This window comes from Propithecus coquereli, unplaced genomic scaffold (genome assembly GCF_000956105.1).
Source record: "Propithecus coquereli isolate 6110/MARCELLA unplaced genomic scaffold, Pcoq_1.0 Scaffold5, whole genome shotgun sequence".
Classification (NCBI taxonomy): Eukaryota; Metazoa; Chordata; class Mammalia; order Primates; family Indriidae; genus Propithecus; species Propithecus coquereli.
The window spans coordinates 7,701,850-7,725,123 of NW_012150840.1; the positions used below are offsets into that span (position 1 = coordinate 7,701,850).

Consider the following 23,274-nt stretch of genomic DNA (forward strand, 5'->3'; position numbering starts at 1 on the left):
TAATAGAATTTATTCTGGAGTGGACATTTATTGTCCTTCAAAGTCTCTTTCTTATGATGTGTCCTTTTACCATTCTATATATAACAAGTGAATTATTGATCCTCATTGTTAGATTCACAACCTATATACTAATGACTTTGAAAGTTAGGCCTGGCTTCTCTTCCAAGCTCCAAGACTCCCTTGCTGTTGCATACTGGAACCATCCTTTGAAATCCTGCTGGCATCTCACATTCCCCTCACCAGACACCAAATTTAGAATCCTTTCCTCCTAATTGTTCCTGTATTCTTCTATTAGACAATGACACTGCCAACCTACTCTAATAACTAAGCTTGAAATCTCACCAGGATATTTACTATATCCCCATCTCGTTCCCAAAACACAGTCAGACATAGAACCTTCTGTTATGCCATTTTTGCCATTCATATTGTAATAGTTCAGGCCATCTTCTTCATTTACCTTTAGGAGTGCAGTAGCATAACTTCCTATCTTCAGTCTCTCTCCCTTCTAGTCTTCCATCAGTCAAGTATTACATTTTAAAATACATATTACTTCTCTTCTGAAAATCTCGAATGGTTCTCCACAATCTACAGTGCTAAGCCTCCAAACTTATCCTTTATGCCTTGTCTTTGTATGTCATCCTCTCCACCTCCAGCCTCTAATCTCATTGGGCAATTCCTCGTTCTTTAAAAGTACTTTCAAATCTCTATGATTTTCATTGTGTTTCTCCAGTTTCAGATGTTCCTCCCCTTTTTCTCATTGTGTAAAGCCCAACTCAGTTGTCACCTTCTCTGTGAAGCCTTACATTTTGTGCCCTCAGAATTAGTTGTTCCCTTTTCTTTGTTATCATACATAGTATTTTGTTTGTACCTTAAAACATAAGCATAGATATATTAGTTTTCCTTAAAACACAGAGTGATTTGTGTGTTTCATGAAACACTATGGAAGATAGGAATCTTGTCTTACTTATTTCAGCATCACTCCCTGTGCTTAACAAAGATGAAAGGTATTTGATTCATATTTACTTAATGAAGTTGAAGGGGGAAAAGTCCCCCTAATGTGGTACGTGAAGAAGCATACCAGACTAAAAAATCAGGTGATCAGGTCTTTTAATCTTGACCTACTGTTTATTTAGAGATTTGATTTTGAGCGAATCTTTTAAGCTTTCTATGATAGAATTTGTTGTCCACAAGAAATCTTTATGAGTGTCATTGTCATGCTTAAAAACAATTTCCCATTGGCTTACATGATAAAGTTATGCAAATGGTTTTTCACTGGTTTGCAAGATAAAGTTCAAAGTAAAAAGCCTAACATTAAGTGGCCTCCATGGTCAGGTTTTAGTCCAATAGAGGAATTTAAACATGGAAATGACAAGATCGAATTTGAACTTTTGGAAAAACATGTACTACTGTGTGAAGAATGGATTGAGTCTTGGCAAGACCAGAAGCAGGAGTCTGATTAGAGCCTGAATTAAAGTTCAAGCAATAGAAATAGAAATAGAAAGCAGGATTTTTGAAATATTAAGAAACCAGAACTGACAGGATTGAGAACTAAATGTGGATGAAAAGGAAGTCAAGAATAATCTGCAGTTTCAAACCAGGATAACTGTATGATTTATAGTATCTTATACTGATAAGACCTACACCTTATCTTCATAGTTTTGAAAAATAAGCAAGTGTTTGCTAGTTGGGCTGGAAGGGGAAGAGCAGTTGAGACAAGTGCAAAAAATCATGCTGTGTACTAGAAATTATTGAATTTGCTAGAGCTGGAATAAGGGTATGTGTAAAAGCAAAGGGTGATGAAGTTGAAGAGAAAGGCCAGATCATAAAAGGTCTGAAGTTTATCCCTAGAGCAGTAAGAAGCTTTTGGTGATTAAAAACACAATTAAAACAGATGCTGTTGAGATATTTCCCTGAACCCCCAGAATTTGGACCATGACATTGGAAAATATTGGCTGGGGTTAACTAAAAAAAAATTATTTCAAATCAAAAAGCATTTATTAAATTTTTAAGTGATACAGTATTATTGTCAAATCTGAATAATACAGAAAAGTAGGAAGAAAAAAGTCATTCTCATTCCTACTACTTAAAAGATCACTACTACAAATGCCTATAATTATTTCCTTTCAGTATATTTATTATATTGTATTTATTTTGCTCTTTACAGTTCTAATCATACTATGATTCATACTTAAAAAGAACTATAGCACTCATATCAGCAGAATTAGCTATGAAATTAACCCCACTTTTTAGGCTTATAGAAAGACTTGGATTTCCAGTGCCCAATAAATATAGAATAAATAACTACATAGTTTCTACCGACATACGTGCAAAACACCTTAAAAACTAGATATCTCTTTTCACTCGTGACAGTTAGTAAATCTTCACGTTTGAGAAAGACCCTGCTTCATTCTCCATGATCACCTGTTCTTAAGTTTTCCTTTCCCAACTATACAAGTTAACATCTACTGTGTGCCTAAAGATCATGTTTAACATTGTTTACACCTTATAAAAGATACTAACTGAAATTACTTTTTTATTAGTCATTGATGTTACTATTTACAGTGGGCATCCTGGAAGCTGAAGTCTTATGTGCTTAAATCTAATAATATGAGAAACACCAACATGTAGGGTGACTAAGATTGACTAAGGGAAATGCAGCTTTTATGAACTAATAAAATACCTTTAACTGAAAAGATGACTTTGAACTTCTCTGGGTCCATTTTCCTAAGGCATTATGGAGATTAGTTAATGCTTGGAAAGAGCTTTAAATGGTGTATTTGTCAGTTTCCACTTTGAGAGATATAATAGCTTAAATTTCTAAAGAAATGGTACTTTTTCTTTACTTTTTATTTAAAGAATGTTTGGAACAAGGGCCTACTGACGAAAACAAAATTCTGATTTTGCATTTTAATACTAATGGCATTTACAATGAAAATATTCTAAATATAGACTGACTCAAAAATATTTATACTTCTATTAATGCCTGTAAAATTATATCCTAATAGGCTCTTTCTTTGAGAGACTAGAATTCTCAGTTAGCCTTTTGGCTATTTAGAGTTTAATAAAGGTATTCTGGAAGCATAACAAAGCAAGCTACAATTCAGAGACCCAAAATAGGGCACCAAACCAGAAATCAGACAGCAGGAAAGGAGTGAACCAAGGGATTCCAGACCAGATAATATACAAACTCAAAAGTTTATATTCCTGAACCAGAATGACAGCAAAGAGGAGAAAATTTGATGAAAGAGGAGTGTAGCAAAGGAGAGGATTGTGTCTAAAAGCTGGTATTTTACCATGGTGGCAATAACCGTACCCACAATTATTAATGTGTTTATGTATTACTACTGCTGCCAATAAGGGCAAGAACCTAGGGATCCTCATCTGAGGCTCTTTCTCAAGAGCCCTCAGTCCTTAAGAACACCTTGTAGCGAAGCCCAGACTTATAAAGACAGTCATGAAAAGCTCCTGGGGATCATCTGAAGCTACCTCAGGTCTAAAGGCTTTGCTTTCCTTTGTGGGAATATAAGCACTTGATTCCTATGTTATAGCTTTTAAAAATGTTTTCCTTTTTAGTGTTTTCAGTACATTTATCTTGTCATTATATCTTCTAATACCATTTTATTTTTTCACTTGTTATTTTTTACCACGTTCTCTCAGTTTTACACATTACTGGTGATACTAATTTTGAACACTTGGCTAAGGTGGTGTCTGCCAGGTTTCTCCACTGTAAAATAACTATTTTTGCTTTATAGTTAATAAAGACCTTGTGGCATATATCTTGAGACCATATAAATATGTTGTTTTTCTGGAGGTTTTTACCTTCTAATCTTAGCATCAGTTGATGATTTTTACCTAAACCAATTATTACTATGATGGTTGCCAACATTTCTTCATTGAACAGTTGGCCTTCTGTTCTAACAATAAATTTTAAAAATCATTTCTATATTTATAGTAGCATATTTCCATGGATGCTTATTTTCATTTTATTGAATAGGCTAAAATCTGTTACTGTCCTAATTTATTCTGATGATCAAGTTGTACCAGGTTTGGCCAGAGAGAGGCTCTTCAAGCTTGGTCTGAGATCCTTTTGACATGTTTCCATCATTATTTGAGTATTTTCTCGCTGAAAAAAGTTGTGAAGGAAGAGTAATTTCCTAGGAAAACAAAAGAATGAGAGAAAAGTTATTCTAGGCAGAGAGAACATCATACGCTATGGCAGGAAATTATGAAATAGTACAGTGTATTATGAAATCTACAATATTATCAATTTTCTAGGTGATAGAATAATGAGTGATAAGACAAGAAAGGATTTTAGATACTATTTTAAGGGATTGTAATTTTATCCTTTGAGCGACAATGAACCATTGATATAAATTATGGAGCTAACATTTTATGACAACAATGCCTGTTTTATCATCTTGATGTACAAAAATCCCACAAGAACTTTAATTTTTTTAATTCATCTGTAGCAAATAGCAGTCCTTCCAGCCATGCTTTCTGGGTTTTTAAAGAAATGCTATGAGTCTCATTATCTTGAATAAGCAAGTAGAAAAACTTGTAAAACAATTAAATTGGAGATGATATGAGAAATTATTTTCAGATGTACAAAGGACCTATAGTCCTGAGCCTACAAATGTTACCATTGCCAATGTTTCCCTAGAGCTTTGGAACCAATTTCTATTAATTGGAGAGATTTATATGAAAGACTAAATGCTTCGTACATCTGAGCCACACATTCTTTGAATTACCAAAGCCCTAACTATTTAAGCTGAACACCTTAGTGTCATCTTTGCTCTTTAAGTTACCTAGGAAAGCTATTCATCATTTTAGGTGGTTTGCTGTTCAGAAAGATCCGGGAAATAGATATACAAGGAATTCAAGCTGTAAACACTATGTGAAATAGTCAATACTATTAATAGGAACAGAACAAGTCTCAATATTTACAGCATATCCAAAGAATGAATAATGATTTACATTTTGGATAGCTTAGGGAATTCTTTTTACTGATTGTTTTAAAGAATAAAGTTTCATCCTGAGGTTTTGAATCTAATCAAGACGAACTTGCGTGAACATCTTGTTTCTACTGTATTCTGTTCTATAATCTGAAAGTATCTTTCCTTCATTTACTTTTAATTTAAAAAATGGATTTTCAAACCAAGATGAAACATTGTATATTAAAAACTAACAGGTTCGGGTGTGGTGGCTCACATCTATAATCCTAGCACTTTGGGAGGCTAGGGCAGGAGGATTGCTTGACGCCAGGAGTTCAATACCAGCATAAGCAAGAGCAAGACCCCGTCTCTACAAAAATTAGAAAAATTAGCTGGGTGTGGTGGTGCATGCCTCTAGTCCCAGCTACTAAGGAGGCTGAGGCAGGAGGATCACTTGAGCCCAGAAGTTTGAGATTGCAGTGAGCTATGATGATGCCACTGCACTCCAGCCTGGGTGACAGAGCAAGACCCTGTCTCAAAAAAAAAAAAAAAAAGAAGAAGAAGAATTACCAGGCTAAAAAAGATGCATTTGAAGTGAGAAAAATAATTTCATTGGTATAAACAGCTCCGTTTCAAGATGGCCATATCACAAGAAAAAGGTTACTACTTTTATCATAAAGATCCTATTGTTACTCTGCTCAGTAGAAAAGAATCCATTTTTAATAATACTTTCTGTGCCCCTTTGAAGGCATTCCACATCACAGATATTGCTGTTAGTATTGTGGACGGAAAAATTCAAACTCTGAAATATTTGAAAGAGGTTTATTCTTGAGCCAAATTTGAGGACCATGTCCCGGAGCCACTCTCAAGAAGCCTTGAGCAAGTGGACTCGCTGTGGCTGGGTTACAGTTTGTTTTTATACATTTCAGAGAGACAGGGGTTACAGGTAAAGTCATAAATCAGTACATGGGAGGCATTCATTGGTTTGGCCCAAAAAGGCGGTACATCTCAGAGCAGGGGCTTATAAATCACAGGTGGATTTAGGGATTCTTTAGTTGATCATGGGCTGAAAGAGTTAGGTTTTGTCCAAAAGACCAGGAATCAGCTGAAAGGAATGTTTAAGGGTCTTTTATCTATCACATGATGCTATACCAGAATCAGGTTGGGAAGCAAACAACATCATAAAAACCTATTTACTGAGACTCTGTCATTCGTAGGCATGACTCATCTGGCCTCCTTTGGAAGGAATTTTGAGCAAAAGAAAAAGATTGGAGTTTAGTCCTCAGTATTTAACCATGTCTTTGATGATGGCAATCCTAAGTGAACCCGTATTCTTTTTGCACTGTGTTCTTATAGTCTTTTCAGTGATTATAACTGCTGCATGGAAGATATGAAATCTCAGTAACATTGTGAGTACTTTCATCCCCATGTCTGGACTGAACCAGAAAATGTAAAGAAGATGAGCTAAGTTTTACTTATGGCCACCCAGGCTTACTAGAGAAACCTCTAGCATCAGTTTGTGACCACTTTAGGATAGCTTTAATCCCACAAATCAACTCAGAAGATTAAACCCATTGCAGAGGAGTGGGTTTAATTTAGATGTTTTAATAGTTCAGCCTGTCACTCTTAACTCAGTTCATGCAGCCAGTGATGGGGAGGATGTCTAGACTCCCTCCCCTACCTCCACCCCTACTCCCATATAAAAATCCTATATCCTTAAGCACTTTGTATTTATGTTTGCCAAGTTAGGTAGCCTACCTACAAATTACCAGTAACAATCATATAGTAATTTTACTATTGTAAATTTAAATAAATATTTTCTTGAACACTGTGATCTTCTCAGTAGGATGTACGTTTTCACATGTTTGTTATGTTTTATAGTATGGATGACTTTAATGGAGCTAATGTTCTCACAGATTCTCTTTGTGACCTGTGGTGTTCATATGTAAGGTAGCTATCAGAATATATTTGTGGCCAGGAAATAGTTTTTGCTTCGTAGGAAACTATTTTCTCTATCCCAAAATAAAACTTTTTCATTATAACCTTCTTACCTTTTTAAAAATTTCTTGTTCCTTCCTTTCCTATTTCTACCTAAATGGATTTTATGGGCTTCTGGCTGCTAGATAATAACTCATCTGGCCTTCAAAACGCAAAAGTAAATGATTTTTTCTCAATTTTTTTCTCTTCAATCAGACTTCTATGCTGGACTCAGAATCAAGAAGAGGGTTGGGGTGTGAGGGAGAACAGTTTTTATCCTTTTTCCTGCTGATTTAGTTTTCTAGTGGCCCAAACAGTAAGAAGTGCTTTGGGTTTGTAACTTACAAAACAAGATAAGTCAGAGACAACTATTCTTAAATTTTTTGAAGCTTTCATTTCGAAGCTCCTTGTAAAACACTGGTGTCAACATCAGAAAATAGTTGAAATTGTATTTCTTTTAAAAATAGACACAAATAAAAAAAAGAAAAGAAAACTATTTGATTACCAGATTTCTTTTGGAAATGTATGACTTCTAAAAATGGGCTGCCCCACGCCAGCCCTTGGGAGGCCTCCGTGAGATACCCTGAGCTGTATGTTTGAGTGCTGGACATTCTTAGCCTGAGCCTCCAGTTACTAGTACCTCCCTGCGTATGTCCCTGGTACTGTCCATGGAGCATTGTTTGTCCACTTTTGATTTGAAAATGGCAGCACTGGATCACCTAGATAGAGGTTTTCTTTTCTTTTCTTTTCTTTTCTTTTTTTTTTTTTTCGAGACAGAGTCTTGCTTTGTCGCCCAGGCTAGAGTGCCATGGCGTCAGCCTAGCTCACAGCAACGTCAAACTCCTGGGCTCAGGAAATTCTCCTACCTCAGCCTCCCAAGTATCTGGGACTACAGGCACGTGCCACCATACCCAGCTAATTTTTTCTATTTTTAGTAGAGATGGGGTCTCACTCTTGCTCAGGCTGGTCTCAAACTCTTGACCTCAAGTGATCTTCCCGCCTTAACCTCCCAGAGCGCTAGGTAGATAGTGGTTTTCAAAATTATTTTAGCTATAATCTTTTGTTAAATGGAATCTTATAGGGACACATAATCATCTTGCATGTGGTAAGGGATACAACAGAACTGGATGTGTTAATGATAAAATTTAGTTATTCCTTTTACTCAAAAGAGCAGCTATTGTTTATTTCATTCATTTTATTCTTTTGTGGGGAAAGTAAGTGACAAATAATACTCTTTTCCTCATATTTATGGGACCAAGTTAACCCTTCTTTATTGGCAAAGTAGCTAACTGTGGGTCATGAGTGAGAAGACGCCTCTTGGCACATAAAAGGTATCAATAAACATTTGTTGAAAATACACACACACACACACACCCCTACTTGCTAATGTGCCAGACACACACACACACACTCACACACACACACACACCCCTACTTGCTAATGTGCCAGACACACACACACACACACACACACACACCCCTACTTGCTAATGTGCCAGAGAATGAAAATACTCCTCCTTTTGACATTCCTTTCAGTAAATTTATTATATATCCAAAGGCCCCTATGTTAACATGCAAATAGTTTAGCCAGGGACCAATATTAACCCATTAGCATCGAAGTATGTTTATTTGTTCAATTTAGCCATTCCACAATGTATACATATTTTAAAACATCATGTTGTATACCATAAATATATATAGTTTTTGTCAATTAAAAATAAATTAAAAATAAAATAAAATGTTTATACTATAGATCTATAAAAAAGAACGTGATTAATTATATATCCAATGGGATAGTCACTTTGTTACAGTTTTTAAATATTCAGGGGGCTTAGGGAAGTAAAGGGGCAAAGCAGAAAGCACCACTTTGGTTTTTGCTTCCTAAATTTATGCTCTGTTTAAAAGATTTGCCATGGAGTCATACTTCAAGTATTTACTCACTATCTATTATAAGTATAAGGGAGACACTATTCTAAAACTGGCAAAGGATACAAAGGTTAATGAGGTAAAGGCTCTGCTGAACTTCAGTGAATTTATAATCTACTAACAGGGCTAAGGCAAATATTTAAATATCTGCAGCATAAGATAGAGAGTGATAGGTGCCAGAAGAGAAATATAAACAAAATACAAAATTATTTTAGAGATGGGAGAGATTATTCCTGCCTGCTAGATAACCACATTACAATTTCCAAAAAACAACAACAATAAATAAGATCTACCCATCTCTATAGTTAGAGAACCATCAGGTAGGTGGTTTACTATCCTCTTGCTCTTATTATTTATTTACTTACATGTCTTTCCTTTCTGATGGACTGTAATGTTCTTTATGGCAGGATATATCTTACTCTTAGTATCCCAAGTTCCTAACTGCCTGGTTCATAAAATGCACTCAATATTAATATTTTGTTGAATGGATGTATCACTGATAATCAAACTTGCTATTTAATAAGAAAACTTTGGCCAGGCACAGTGGCTCATGCCTGTAATTCCAGCACTTTAGAAGGCCAAGGCAAGAGGATTGCTTAAGGCTAGGAGTTTGAAATACACAAAGACCCCATCTCTACAAAAAAATTTTAAAAATTAGCCAGGCATGGTGGTACAAACCTGTAGTCCTAGGAACTCGGGAGACTGAGGCAGTAGGATCGCTTGAGCCCAGGAGTTTGAAGCTGCAGTGAGCTATGATCATGCCACTGCACTCTAGCCTGGGCAACAGAGCAAGATCTGTCTCTTAAAAAATAAGTAAATAAATAAGAAAACCTCTTTCCTATTCTATTACAAAGCATATTCAACAGATAAGGCCTATGCAATTAAGAAGTAGAGTTTTCTTTTCAGAAACTGAACATATTTCAAAAGGACAGCTTTTATAAGATTATAAACAATTTGTACCATAAAGTAAGTACAGCATATCACAGAAAAAATCAGATCTGAGACCTATAAAACTGAATACAAAGCAGAAGCAACTACATCTATCTTTCTCTCCAGTTGCACTGGTTGTAGCAGTATGTTTTTATGGTATTTGACTGACTAGGGCCAAACCTCAGGGAAAGTGAGATATAAATAAATTTGTATTTCAATTTTAAGTGAATGGTAAATCACACATAATCCTTTATTAAGTGTTCGCCTACAATTTTGAGTAGAAAATGTTGTTCTAATTTAGTACTAAATAATCTTCAAGCTTTGAAAATCTTGCAATTTTGATTGTCCATAAGAAGAGGTATTAGGAGTATGACCAACTTTATATATCTTTTTCTTTAGGTACTTATGACAATGTCGTTAGTCTTAGAATGGAAACCCTTTGGGGCAGTGCCTTTAAGTCAATTCAGTGAATGCGTCTGGAGTAGCTACTGGGATTGAATAGAAGTGCTAAATTTAATAAGATGCAATGGCCAGAAACTCACGATCTTCTGAAGGATATATATATAATCATTATAAAGTGGTTTAAGGAGATAGGAGCTTATTTATCTCACATAGCAAAAGTCTGGAGGCAGGCAGTCCAGAGCTTGTACAGCAGCTCTACATTGTCATCAGGGGCTCGGACTCTTTTTTTCTTCTTACAGTTACACACTTTCTGTGGGCATTTGCATCCTCATGGTTGAAAAATCGCTACAGCACCTCCCAGTATCCAGCCATATTCCAGGTAGAAAGAAGGTAGAATTCTAGGGCAAAACGTTTTCCTCTTAAAGCCTTATCTCTTTATCTTTTTATGTGTAATAGGAAGCCTGCCCCAGGGACTTCTCCCTACATCTCATTGGCCAGAATTATATCATAGGGCCACTCCTAGGTGCAAAGTGGCTAGGGAAGAAGGAGCTTGTGGATAGCAGTTAGGACAGCCAAGCAACAATGTCCGCAGTTACTCTTTTTTCTGTTTACCCTTTGGGATGAACACTTAAAGGTTCAATAAAAAGCCAAGTTATTTATGCATGAAGGCACAGTACTCCAAGAAGTCTCTTTTTGTCATTAAATGATGCATTTGTTAATTCAACAAATACTTATTTTTTGTTGGTTAATATGTGCCAGTTAACTTTTCTATGTATTAGGGATAACAACAGTGAACAAAAAGACAAAGTTGTTGCCTTTCATGGAGCTTATGTTCTACTAAGAAGAAGAAGGCTATAAAAAAATAAATACAAATATTTACATATTATAGATACATGTTATGAATATACATATATGTATGCACATGTATATATGTGTGTGTTTATATATAAATATATAAACATATTTATAGCCATATATATATATGTATATGTGTGTGTGTGTATATATATATCTCTGTGAAGCAAAGTAAAGTAGGGTAAGGGGAATAAAGAATGATGATAAGTATTATCCCATACAGAGTGTTCAACAAAGGCCTCTCTGATGAGGTGATATTTGAACAGAGACCTGAAAGAAGTGAGGGATAGATGGATCTATAATATCTGGAGAAGAATGGTCCAAGCAAAGGATACAGAAAGTACAGAGGCCCTGAGAAGAATTGTATTTGACATGATCAAGAAAAAGCAAGGAACCAGTGAACCGGAGCACAATAAATGTTCGGAGAAGAGAAAAGCGGGAGCCATAATATGTTGGGCCATATAGGACATAGCACAGATTTTACTGTAAGTGACATAGAAAGTCATTGGAGGGTTATGAGCAAAGATTAACACAACTTACAATTTAAAAGGATCACGATAATGTATGGAGAATAAATTGTAGTATGAGGCCGGGCGTGGTGGCTCACGCCTGTAGTCCTAGCTCTCTGGGAGGCCGAGGCGGGCGGATGAGTTCGAGACCAGCCTGAGCAAGAGCGAGACCCTGTCTCTACTAAAAATAGAAAGAAATTAGCTCGACAACTAAAAATATATAGAAAAAATTAGCCGAGCGTGGTGGCACATGCCTGTAGTCCCAGCTACTCAGGAGGCTGAGGCAGTAGGATCACTTGAGCCCAGGAGTTTGAGGTTGCTGTGAGCTAGGCTAACGCCACGGCACTCACTCTAGCCAGGGCAACAGAGTGAGACTCTCTCTCAAAAAAAAAAAAAAAAAAAAACTGTAGTATGACTGGGGTAGCAGCAGGGAGACCAGTTAGGAGGCTATTCAGTTTCTCAGGAAATTAATGATGGTTATGGTTCCAACTATTATAGTAGTAGTAGTGGAAGTGGTGAGTAATGATCACATTCTAGATATGTTTCAAACACAGTTTAAATATAAGAGAAGATTCAAAGATGTCTCCAAAGTTTTGGCTTAATAACTGGAAGAATGTTGTTGCTATTTACTGAGATGGGAGTTGTAAGAGAGTAAGACATCATACATGTGGGATAGTGGGGTGGGGAATCAAGAGTTTGATTTTGGTCATTTTAGGTATAAGTTGCCCGTTACACATCCAAGTGCATGTTGGATGATTACAAGTCTGGAAGTATATGTCATCTACTAGCTATTGGATGATACAGAAATCTGGAGTTGAGGGCAGAGGTTAAGATTAGAGATATAAAATTAGTAGCTTTAGAGTATGAGTGATATTAATGCCATGGGACTAGATTAGGTCACACAAGGAATAGATAGCTAAATAATCCTTCTCCATGACTTTTTTCAGAGGAAAGAAAATTTCCTATAAAATCCTAAATAAATTCAAGTTTGACAACTTCATTTTACTAACTAGTGTATTAAGTGTCCGAAGTTTAGTGTAGTGGTTGAGGATATGAACTCTGAGGCCAAGACTACCTAAGTTTGAATCCTGGCTTTTCTGTTACTAGCTCTGTTATTTAAAGATGTATAATTTAAACCTCTCTTTCCTCATACATAAATAAGGATAGTAATTGTGCCTCACCATAAGGTTGTTGTGAAGATTAATTAATTAATTAAAAACAATGCCTTGACACATAATAAGTGCTCAAAAAGGATTAGCCAATATCATCATTAAATTTCATCAAGATTTGACATATAACGTAACATTGCTAACATGATTTAATGTTCCACCATAGAAGTCTGTATTTCGGAGGCAGGAAAAACAATTGTTGACCTGCTAATCTTCATTGGGGGACATTTGAAATTAGGAATTGTTGAAATTTATAAGTCATTCCCACTTTTTAATCAGTGTTTTAGCATCATATTCTCAGTTATTATCTTCCTATTTAGGTCATAGTGCTGTCGATATCACCAAGGTGGCTAGAAGACACCGCATGTCTCCTTTTCCTCTGACATCTATGGACAAAGCCTTTATCACAGTCCTGGAGATGACTCCGGTGCTTGGGACAGAAATCATCAATTACCGAGGTACTATTATATTTGCCTATTGCCCTTTCTTTTATTTATTTTTTTCCAGGTAAGACTCATATAACATAAACACACAATTTTCTTGAAAGAGAAAGATTATTAACCATTATCACAATCATCATCATTCTTTTTGTTTCTTATTTCTACTCAACCATAGGATCAGCCTTAACAGTATACACAGTAAATAAAACACTCATAAAACTTCTTTTTCATACAAAATGGAAGAAAATCAGCTGTGTTTCTGCTCTCCATCAAAATACTGATGCTCTAAAGAGGGGGCTATCAGCACTGAGTGAGGAAAATAGTTAACTCTGAGTCTATCTGATGTCTTTTCTGTCAGAAATGGGAAATAACTAATTGTGTCTTGTAATCATGTTTTCCAGTTCTGGACAATATGCATTTAAATGTAAAAATATAAAAAAATCAGTTTGTCCATGGATTACCAAGAAGTCAGTCTAATCTCAGGTTTTCTGCTTCACCTCTCATTTTCTGTTCTTAGTCTTGAGAGCAGCTTCTAAAGAGACAATGGGTATATAGTGTTCCCCAGTAGTTTGTTTTTAATCAATCACTTCCACTTCTTTTTTGGGGGGAGGAGAAAAATGTGGAACGCTTCATGATTTGTGTGTCATCCTTGCACAGGGGAACAACCTCCATTCTAAAAATTCAGCATAAGAGTTATATTGGGCATCCAGTCACAGAAGACCAGCCTTTTAAAGAAAACAACACCAAAAACAGAAGTTGTATCTAGTGTAATCTGAATAAAATATAGTTTCTTGATTGCTTTTGTTATGCAAAAAGAAATAAAACAAAAGGATTAATTTTATAAATAAAGGACTTTATTCATAGAATCATAAAATATTCAAACTGCAATAAACACTGAGAGCATTTATACAAACACCCTAATTTTTCTGTGAGGAAACTAAGACTCAGAACAGCAGAAAGGGAAGAGGATTAAGGTCTCAAGACTAATATTCTTCTTTTTACTACAATGATAGAGCTCTTCTTTCAGCATTAAAATATTTTTTAAAATAGTAGCTGACATAACAAGTTATGTTAAAAGACCTAAAATTAGTGAAATCTTAGATGTCAGATTTTAGCTCTTTGGTCTCTGACCCAACTTAGACAGAAATTATTTTTATATAGTTTGCACTTATCCTGCATCTTTGATTCACATTCTGTTATATATATATATATATTACTAGGAGTAAATCTTTTCTTTTGTTTTTGTTTTACTCATTAAAGGAAATAAGGACTAGGAAACTCACTACAGTAGGAAATTAGTCCTGAATTAACTATATGATTTCAGAAATCAATTTTAATGAAAGTTTTCTTTATTATTAAATGCAGAATATTGAGATATTTATTGATATCAACCAAAACCAAGAAATTTTCAGAAAATATGAATGTAAACTTGAGTTGTTACAAAGAATTAATAATACTTTACTTATTATTGATATAAATTAACCATCCTTTGTCTTGTATTATTTCACAGGCGTTTTCCTTAACACCGGTCCTTAAAACAAGCTGTGTATTCCATTTAGACAGAAATTGTAGTTCTTTTAAAGAAAAAAAGGAGTTGGAAATGACCATTTCATTTTTTCCACTAGAAAAAAAATGCTTTCAGATGTATTCTTTTTTCCCTTCATATGCTTGTTTACACTTCATTTGTTCATCAAATCAGTTGTCACTCGTAAGTGAATAAACTCTTCATGAGTGGTTGACTTTTTGTCAAGTGTTTCCACTCATGATGATGAAAAATAATAATGAGGTTTACATTCAACCTTTGAGTTGAATCACACTCAGTTTTTTTTGCAAAAGAGTATTATCATTAGACCTCCTCAGCACTTTGGTTAGGGTTTCAAAAAACATCATATATAAAAACATAATTGAATTTGTTCAACAAATATTTATTAAACATCAACTAAATCTCAGGTACTATGTCAAGTCCTGTATAGACAAAAATGAATAAAAATAAGACTTCTGGGCCAGGCATGGTGGTTCACACCTGTAATCCTAGCAATTTGGGAGGTCAAGGTGGGAGGATCACTTGAGGTTCAAGACCAGCCTGAACAAAAGCAAGATCCTGTCTCTACAAAAAACAGAAAAATCAGCCAGGCATGGTGGCACATGCCTGTAGTCCCAGCTACTTGGGAGGCTGAGGCAGAAGGATCGCTTGAGCCCAGGAGTTTGAGGTTGCAGTGAGCTATGATTACACCACTGCACTCTAGCCTGAGCAACAGAAAGCAAGACTCTTGTCTCAAAAATAAAGTAATTAATTAAAATAAATTAAAAATAAATAAATAAAATAAGACTTCTGCCCCATGGATCTCATAGTCTAGTGCAGAAGAGATAGGTAAATAATGTGGCACTTGTCTCCTTTATTAGCTCTTTTGCAGGCTTACCTTCCTTTGTCCATTCTCCTCCAAGAAGTTTTTACTGGTGTCTACCTCTGCCTTTCCCTAGCTGGGTTAACACCCCTTCCTTTATGTTCCCACAGCATCTTGTTCATATGTTTTATGATAGAACTGACTGACATATTTGTTCACTATCTTTAATAAATGCCCTAATAAATAATGTGCATATAAAAAAGAGCACTCTAAGTGTGAATCACTATAAATTGAATTGTCATAAGTTAAAAAAGACCTGTAATTCTTTTGATGAAGGGAAGAGAATTTTCCCTAGAAAAAGGATAAGAAATTCATTGTCATTGCACTTTAAAGTGTTATCTTTACCAAGTATATTTTCATTTTAATGAGAAAATCTTTATAGTTCACTTTCATTTCAGCTAGATAAATACCTCTAAACTATTTAATTTCATTTATTAATCACTGAGTAAGAAAAGTATTTTGGGGAGACTGAGAGGCCTTCACAGTTCTCTGAAATTCTAAATATTTTGTCTCTGCAAATACTCTTCAATTACAGAAGCCCTTAGAGGAGAGCCAATGTTTTGTGAGGGGAGTCCAGAACCACTGAATCTGTGAACCAATCTGGAGCTGTGATATCTTGATATCTCTAATTTTTGTATGTCTGAGAAGGTTCAATAATAATCCCAGAAAACTAAGGATATAACATGTTCAGAAATGCTAAAATTGATTGCTGTGAAAGTCACAGACATAGGGAACTCTATGAGGGAATTTCCGAGTATAATACATGAAATATTTAGAATATAATAGGAGAGGGTAACTTGGACATCAAGTAGTCTCTCTTACTTTAAAGACAAGGGAACCTAGGACCAAAGAGGTGTAATAATGTTCTTAAATTTAGACATACAATTATTATTAAAGCAACTAGAACCCAGGATCATTAACTCCCAGTCTGAGTCCATTTCACTATAACACACTGCATCTCAAATCAGTAAGAAAATTATTCTTCTAATGCAAGTGCCTAGATGTGTATGCATGTATAAAGTGTTTTCTGTTTGTTTATCTGTTTGACTACTGGTGAATTTTCTATTGTCTCTGGTCTGTCCTTTGGCGTATCTACTATTTTCAGCTCCTTTCTGCAAGCAAGACTTTAATGAAGAAAGCGCTCCACTGAGATAAATAGTTTTCCTTTGGTTTCTTGGGATAGGCATACCTAGCATAACAATAGATGATAATATTTACAAGCCTACCATTTATGATTCATTTTCTTTTCTTGTAAAATGCATGACATGAATAAATTACAACTTCATACTTGGTATAGTACCAGCTACTAGAAGGCAGATTAAAATATTTTGGCACCATTCCCTGAAATTCCCAATCTTTTTCAGATTACAATGAAAAACTATGAGCTTTCAATAGAAAGAATTTTGCTATCTTGGGAATTTTATTTTCGACTATAAACTCTAAGCTTTCTTATTTAAGATTACATGATGAAAGACTTCAGGATCTTTCCTGGGTTCTTTGTTTTTCCACTTCAGCAGTTCTAGTCAAGGAATCTTATATGTTCCTGTCTAATTTCTAGCTAATTAGCTGCCTAAAGATAGGCAGTTATCTTAAACTGAGATTCTCTACCCCCTCGAAGAAATTCAGAAGCTCCTGATTCCAAGCAGTGAGAAGTCCTCACCAAGGTGGTTCACAAGTCATGCTGTGAGTTCATTAACTCTTCCTGATGGTTTAGGTACTATCTGAGAATAAGGAAAAAGGAATTAAGGTATACTGGAAGGAACTTTGCCATCAGACACTCTTTACCTTGCTCTACCTTTAACCCTGGACAAGCTACATAACCTTTCTGAGTCTTATCTCCCTCCTTTGTAAAATGGAAATAATGTCTACCCAATATAGGGCTATTGTAGGATGCTACTAAAGGAGATGATATGTATAAATAATCTAGCTTTCACTAAACTGCTGTATTTAGAATTTAGTAACTGGTTCTCTTTCCTTCATTCTCCCTACATAGGGATTCTGAGATCACAGCCCTAGGATGATAAGCACTTGTAAATTACAGAGTTAAAGCTAGAATTCCTTGGCTCAGCTCCATTTGTTGGTTCATATTAACAATCTCTAGATCCTGTACACATTGTGATATAATCAAATTTAAATTCCATCCACCCAGATCATTCAGGAATATGTGTCTGTCTCATTGGAAAATTCAGTTAAGGAGCATTTTTCATTGTTTATCTGCTTATCTCTGATTGAGTGTTACATAATTGAAGCAAAAAGTTGAGATATTTATTCAAATATTTCAAGTGACAGTATACATTTTTATTATCCAGATTACTGCCTCCCATTTCTGCTTCCAGTCTAGTAAGTTCTTCACCTAGAATGATCCCATGTACTTGTAAAGGGGTATTGGTCTGTGCTGGCATTTGCTGTAGATTTTTTCATTTTTCTGTGAATGTGGCCACTTAAACTCATTCATAATTCCCTTCAGGTATTCTTATCCCTTTAAACTCTTCAGTCCATGAACTTTATTACACCTCTAAAATACATACTCAGGTACAATGAACACTATTCTGGTGACAGGCACACTAAAAGCCCAGACTTCAAGATTATACAGTGTATTCATGTAACAAAAAATTTGTACTCCCTTAATATTTTGAAATTAAAAAAATGCACATCTTATTATATTTTTCTGTTTCAGCATCTTATTGCATCATTACCTTTACACTTCTCTCTTCATTCGTCAAAATAAACATCTCAATGCCTCTATATAATTTTAATGACATATATGTATGTATGTATATATACATATACATAATCACAACCTATAACTAATCATGATGTTTTTCATTTCCAAAAATTATATTACCAATCAGCTCTCTGTATATGTGTTTTCAGGTGCTTTTTTTCCCCATTATGGTGGGTACCACATGTATGCCTTTACCATTAAGCCCCTTTGTGTGGAGGAATTATTTTCATAGTTATGCAATTGAGTAAAATTACTTAATTCATGTAGGAATCAGGCCTATAACCTTAGCCTAATTGCTCTATGTCACAACCAGGTAGACTAATCTTCCTTTTTCATACTTCCTTCTATCATACCATTATATATTTATATATATATTTATTCTCTCATTAAAAATTAAAGCATATTATAAATATATTGCACTTTAAGCAATTTTGATAGAAAATAATTCATATTTAATCAAAAAGTAAGATAATTAATTTTTCAATAGGATTTTCTAGTTATTTTACATAGTTTTTATTGACTGTGTCTGTGATCAAAACAAGGTACAGGCTGGGTGTGACGGCTCATGCCCGTAATCCTAGCACTCTGGGAGGCCAAGGTGGGAGGATCACTTGTGGTCAGGAGTTTGAGACCAGCCTGAGCAAGAGCTGGCCTCGAACCTCACCTCACCTCTATAAAAACCTCACCTTTATAAAAAATAGAAAAAAATTAGCAGGCATCGTGGTATGCACCTGTAGTCCCAGCTACTTGGGAGGGTGAGGCAGGAGGATCACTTGAGCCCAGGAGTTTGAGGTTGCAGTGAGCTATGATGACACCACTGCACTTTACCCAGGTCAATAGATCAAGACTCTGTCTCAAAAAGAAAACAAAAAGGTACAATCTTTAGATGCGATTCTTAGTTTTTCCATTAGTTTGGGGTACCTCATTATGTTTCCATATTTTCGATATACATGTCTTATTTTGTATAGTTAGCAATTTTTTAATTCAGCATCTATTTTGCAGTGCCATAGTCTATATTAATAGGATTAAGTTAGGATTCAGAATGTAAGCAGTGGAAAAGTTTTTCAGTTAAAATGGAAAGAAAATAGAAATTTTCTAAGAAAGAATAGCATCAAAATACTATATTCCTGCAAATATAAAAATTTCTGAAAAGTATCTCAGGTTTTTAGAAATGATAACTCATCCCTCTCCATTCCAAATGTTATATTAGTAGAATTATGAAAATTAATGAAAATGAAAAGAAACAAACTTAAGTTGCAGTAAAGGATTTGCCAGTACCAGCAAAACAATTACCAGAAATGAAAACTTAGTAATAGCTTTTTAAGTTTAAATTGGTTAACTTTCCCATTAGAGCATACAGTGCTGCAGTAGTTACCTTTTTGACTGTTTTCTCTAGTCAAGACTTTTCAACTCCTGGCAAGCTGTTAGCTCACCCCAAGCAGCATGGGCTAAGTGCCAGGGAAACAAAATCTGTCTTTTATTTAATTGTGAAACAAAAGCATAAGAAGAAAATCAGAGACAAAAGGATTCTATTGTAATCAACAACACTCGTAATGTGTCTGAATGTGTATAAGAATGGAATCAATTTGCAATACCATTTAAAATTTTAACTCGATTTTTCCAACAACAGAATTTATTGAAGATAGTTAAAAACTTGTTTTCTGTTTCTATAAACTCCTTTTCTTCAGAATCTCAGTCTCCTTGCTTAAGTTCCAAAAAAAAAAAAAAAAATCAACCATTAACATCTTGTTTTATCATTTGGATATAACACTGAATGATTTGGTGAGACTAGTGGAAACCTGTGACTATAATTCCTTACTAATTTCCTTGCTTTGATTTTAGCAAAACGAAAATAAGCCACCAGTATTTATTCAAAATCAATGTCATAATTGGTATACTGTTATGTATTTCTTCTTTCATCCCATGTAGGGGCTCTGTTTCCTCATACATCGTTTTCTTTTTATAAAATATTTCTGATATATTAACCTTGTTTTCTTTTTTATTAATAACCATAGTAATACCATAATATAGGACCAATCAATGTTGGAAAAGTTAAGAATTACTTTTAGAATACTAAGATACATGGTTCAAAATTGCAGCCTATAGGAAGAAAATATTTTTTTCCTGTGGAGCATATGGCAGTTTATAGTACAGTGATTCAGAGATTTTAAATTATTCAAACTATAGAATCAACATTTCTTTGTTTTGCATCAAACCCTGACCAACAAATTCACCCCTGGAACATAAGTGCTACCTATTTATCAGTGAAACCCTACTCTTTTGACCCAGGTATGGCAAGGTTTCCATCATTAAGTAATGAAAAGAGCAAGTACTTGCTCTCAACTGAAGCATTTCTGTGACATCAAGGACATTTTAGATAGTTTTAAAAATTATTATTTCGCCTAAAAAATAAATCTTGCATTTTAATTAGGTTGAATGTTTTTTATAGTTACAGTTATTTTTAAAGCTTAATATTTTATACATAGAAATGAATACATGTAATACATATGTAAATTGTGACAATAAAATAAGCATCATGAAACCCCAACCCAACTTAAGAACTAATTCATTACCAATTCCCTTGCATCTTTTTATATTGCTAAATCATTTCTGGTAATCATAACATTTGTGTTTATTCCAAATTGTATAATCTTGCATAAAGCTTGTTTTACATTTTATGACATAAGAACAGTAATGCTTTCCCTTACTCAATAAATTGGCAGATAATGAGCATCCTTAGATGGAAAAACACAAATGCACAACACAGTTGCACTTTGAACAAGCTATGTATTTTATCAGAATAGGAATTTTATTGTATTATTCCATAAACACAATTTGTGGAGTAACTACAGATTAATTAACGTATTGGTTTTCACCAAAGGAGATGTTAACCCGTAAACCATTCAGTCTTTCTCAGTTTACACATATGTAAATTCTGTAATACATAAGTATGACCCATTATGCACCAAAATTTTGTCTAGTTAGTCTTTCAAACAAAGGCATGGGGACTAAATTATATCAGGATAGGCTTGAAGGCATCCACCATGTTAAATATTTATTTTAGTGTCTGATAATAAACCACGAAGCTTTCTTTAAGTATGTTGTACAGGCATATCTCACTTTATTGCCCTTTGCAGATACTGTTTTCTACAAATTGAAGGTATGTGGTAACCCTGTGTCAAGCAAGTCTATCAGCATCATTTTCCAATAGCATGTGCTCACTTCATGTCTCTGCATCTCACTTTGGTAATTCTCGCAGTATTTCAGAGTGTTTCGTTATGATTTTATCTGTTATGTTGACCTGTGATCTGAATAGAAATCAAATGACCCACAACATTCCCTTATGCCAAAGCCGAATCCAGAGCAAGACCCTAATTCTCTATAATTCTTTGATGGCTGAGAGACGTAAGGAAGCTACAGAAAAAGAGTTCGAAGCTAGCAGAGGCTGCTTCGTTAGATTTAAGAAAAGAAGCTGTTCCCATAACAAAAGTGCAAGGTGAAGCAACAAGTACTAATGTAGAAGCTGCAGCAAGTTATGCTGAAGATCTAGCTAAGATCATTGATAAAGGTGGCTGCACTAAATAACAGATTTTCAATGTAGACAAAATAGCCTTATATTTTAGAAGAAAATGTCATCTTGGACTTTCATAGCTAGAGAGGAAAAGGTAATGCCTAGCTTCAAAGGACAAGCTGACTCTCTTGTTGGGGCTAATACAACTGGTAACTTTAGGTTGAAGCCAGTGCTCATTTTCCATTCCAAAAATCCTAGGCCCTTAAGAATTATGCTAAATCTATGCTGCCTATGCTCTATAAATGGAAAAACAGAGCCTAGATGACAGCATATCTGTTTATATCATGGTTCACTGAATATTTTAAGCCCACTGTTGAGACCTGCTGCTCAGAACAAAAGATTCCTTTCAGAATATTATTCCTTGTTGACAATACACCTGATCATCTAAGAGCTCTAGTGGAGATGTGCAGGAGATTAATGTGTTTTCATACCTCCTCCCACAACATCCATTATGCAGCCAATAGATCAAGAAGTACTTTTGATTTTCAAGTATTATTATTTAAGAAATACATTTTGTAAAGCTATAGCTGCCTTAGATAGCTATTCCTCTGATGGATCCAGGCAAAGTCAATTGAAAACCTTTTGGAAAGTATTCACCATTCTTGATGCCGTTCAGAACATTTATGATTCGTGGGAGGATGGCAAAATACCAGCATTAACAGGCATTTGGAAGAAGTTGATTCCAACCCTCGTGGATAATTTTGAGGGATTCAAGGCCTCAGTGGAGAAAGTAACTGCAGATGTGGTGGAAATAGCAAGAGAATCAGAATTAAAAGGTAAGCCTAAAGATATGACTGAATTGCTATAATCTTATAATCAAACTCTCACAGATGCTCCTGATGGATGAGCAAAAAACGGGGTTTCTTGAGATAGAATCTACTTCTGGTGAAGACACTGTGAACAATTTTGAAATGGCAACAAAGAATTTACAATATTACATAAATGTAGTTGATAAAGCAGAGAATCGATTCCAATTTTGAAAGAAGTCCTGTAGGTTAAATGTCATCAAACAACATCACATGCTGCAGAGAAATCTCTTTTGAAAGGAAGCGTCAATTAATGCGTCAAACCTCATTGTTGTCTCATTTTAAGAAATTGCCACAGCCACCCCAGCCTTCAGCAACCAGCACCTAATCAGTCAGCAGCCATCAACATGGAGGCAAGACCCTCCACCAGTGAAACGGTTATGACACACTGAGGACTCAGATGATCATTAGCATTTTTTAAGCAATAAAGTATTTTTTAATTAAGGTTTGTATGTGGTTCTTTTTAGACATAATCCTGTTGTGTACTTAATAGACTACAGAATGGTGTAAACATAACTTTTTTATGTACCAGGAAACCAAAATATTTGAGTCATGTTATTGAGATATTCACTTTATGGCAGTGGTCTTGAACTAACCCCACAATATCTCCAAGATATCCTTGTACTTC

At 35.0% G+C, this 23,274-nt stretch overlaps 1 protein-coding gene across 2 annotated transcripts in view; it reads left to right on the forward strand.

Moving 5' to 3' along the window:
- GPHN (gephyrin) overlaps positions 1-23,274 on the forward strand; it is a 577,313-nt gene that overhangs the window by 444,280 nt on the left and 109,759 nt on the right. For both annotated transcript variants that reach the window (XM_012656203.1, XM_012656202.1), the window contains one exon: positions 13,020-13,157. In XM_012656203.1, the coding sequence (XP_012511657.1) occupies positions 13,020-13,157 (138 nt within the window). The remainder of the gene's footprint in view (positions 1-13,019; positions 13,158-23,274) is intronic.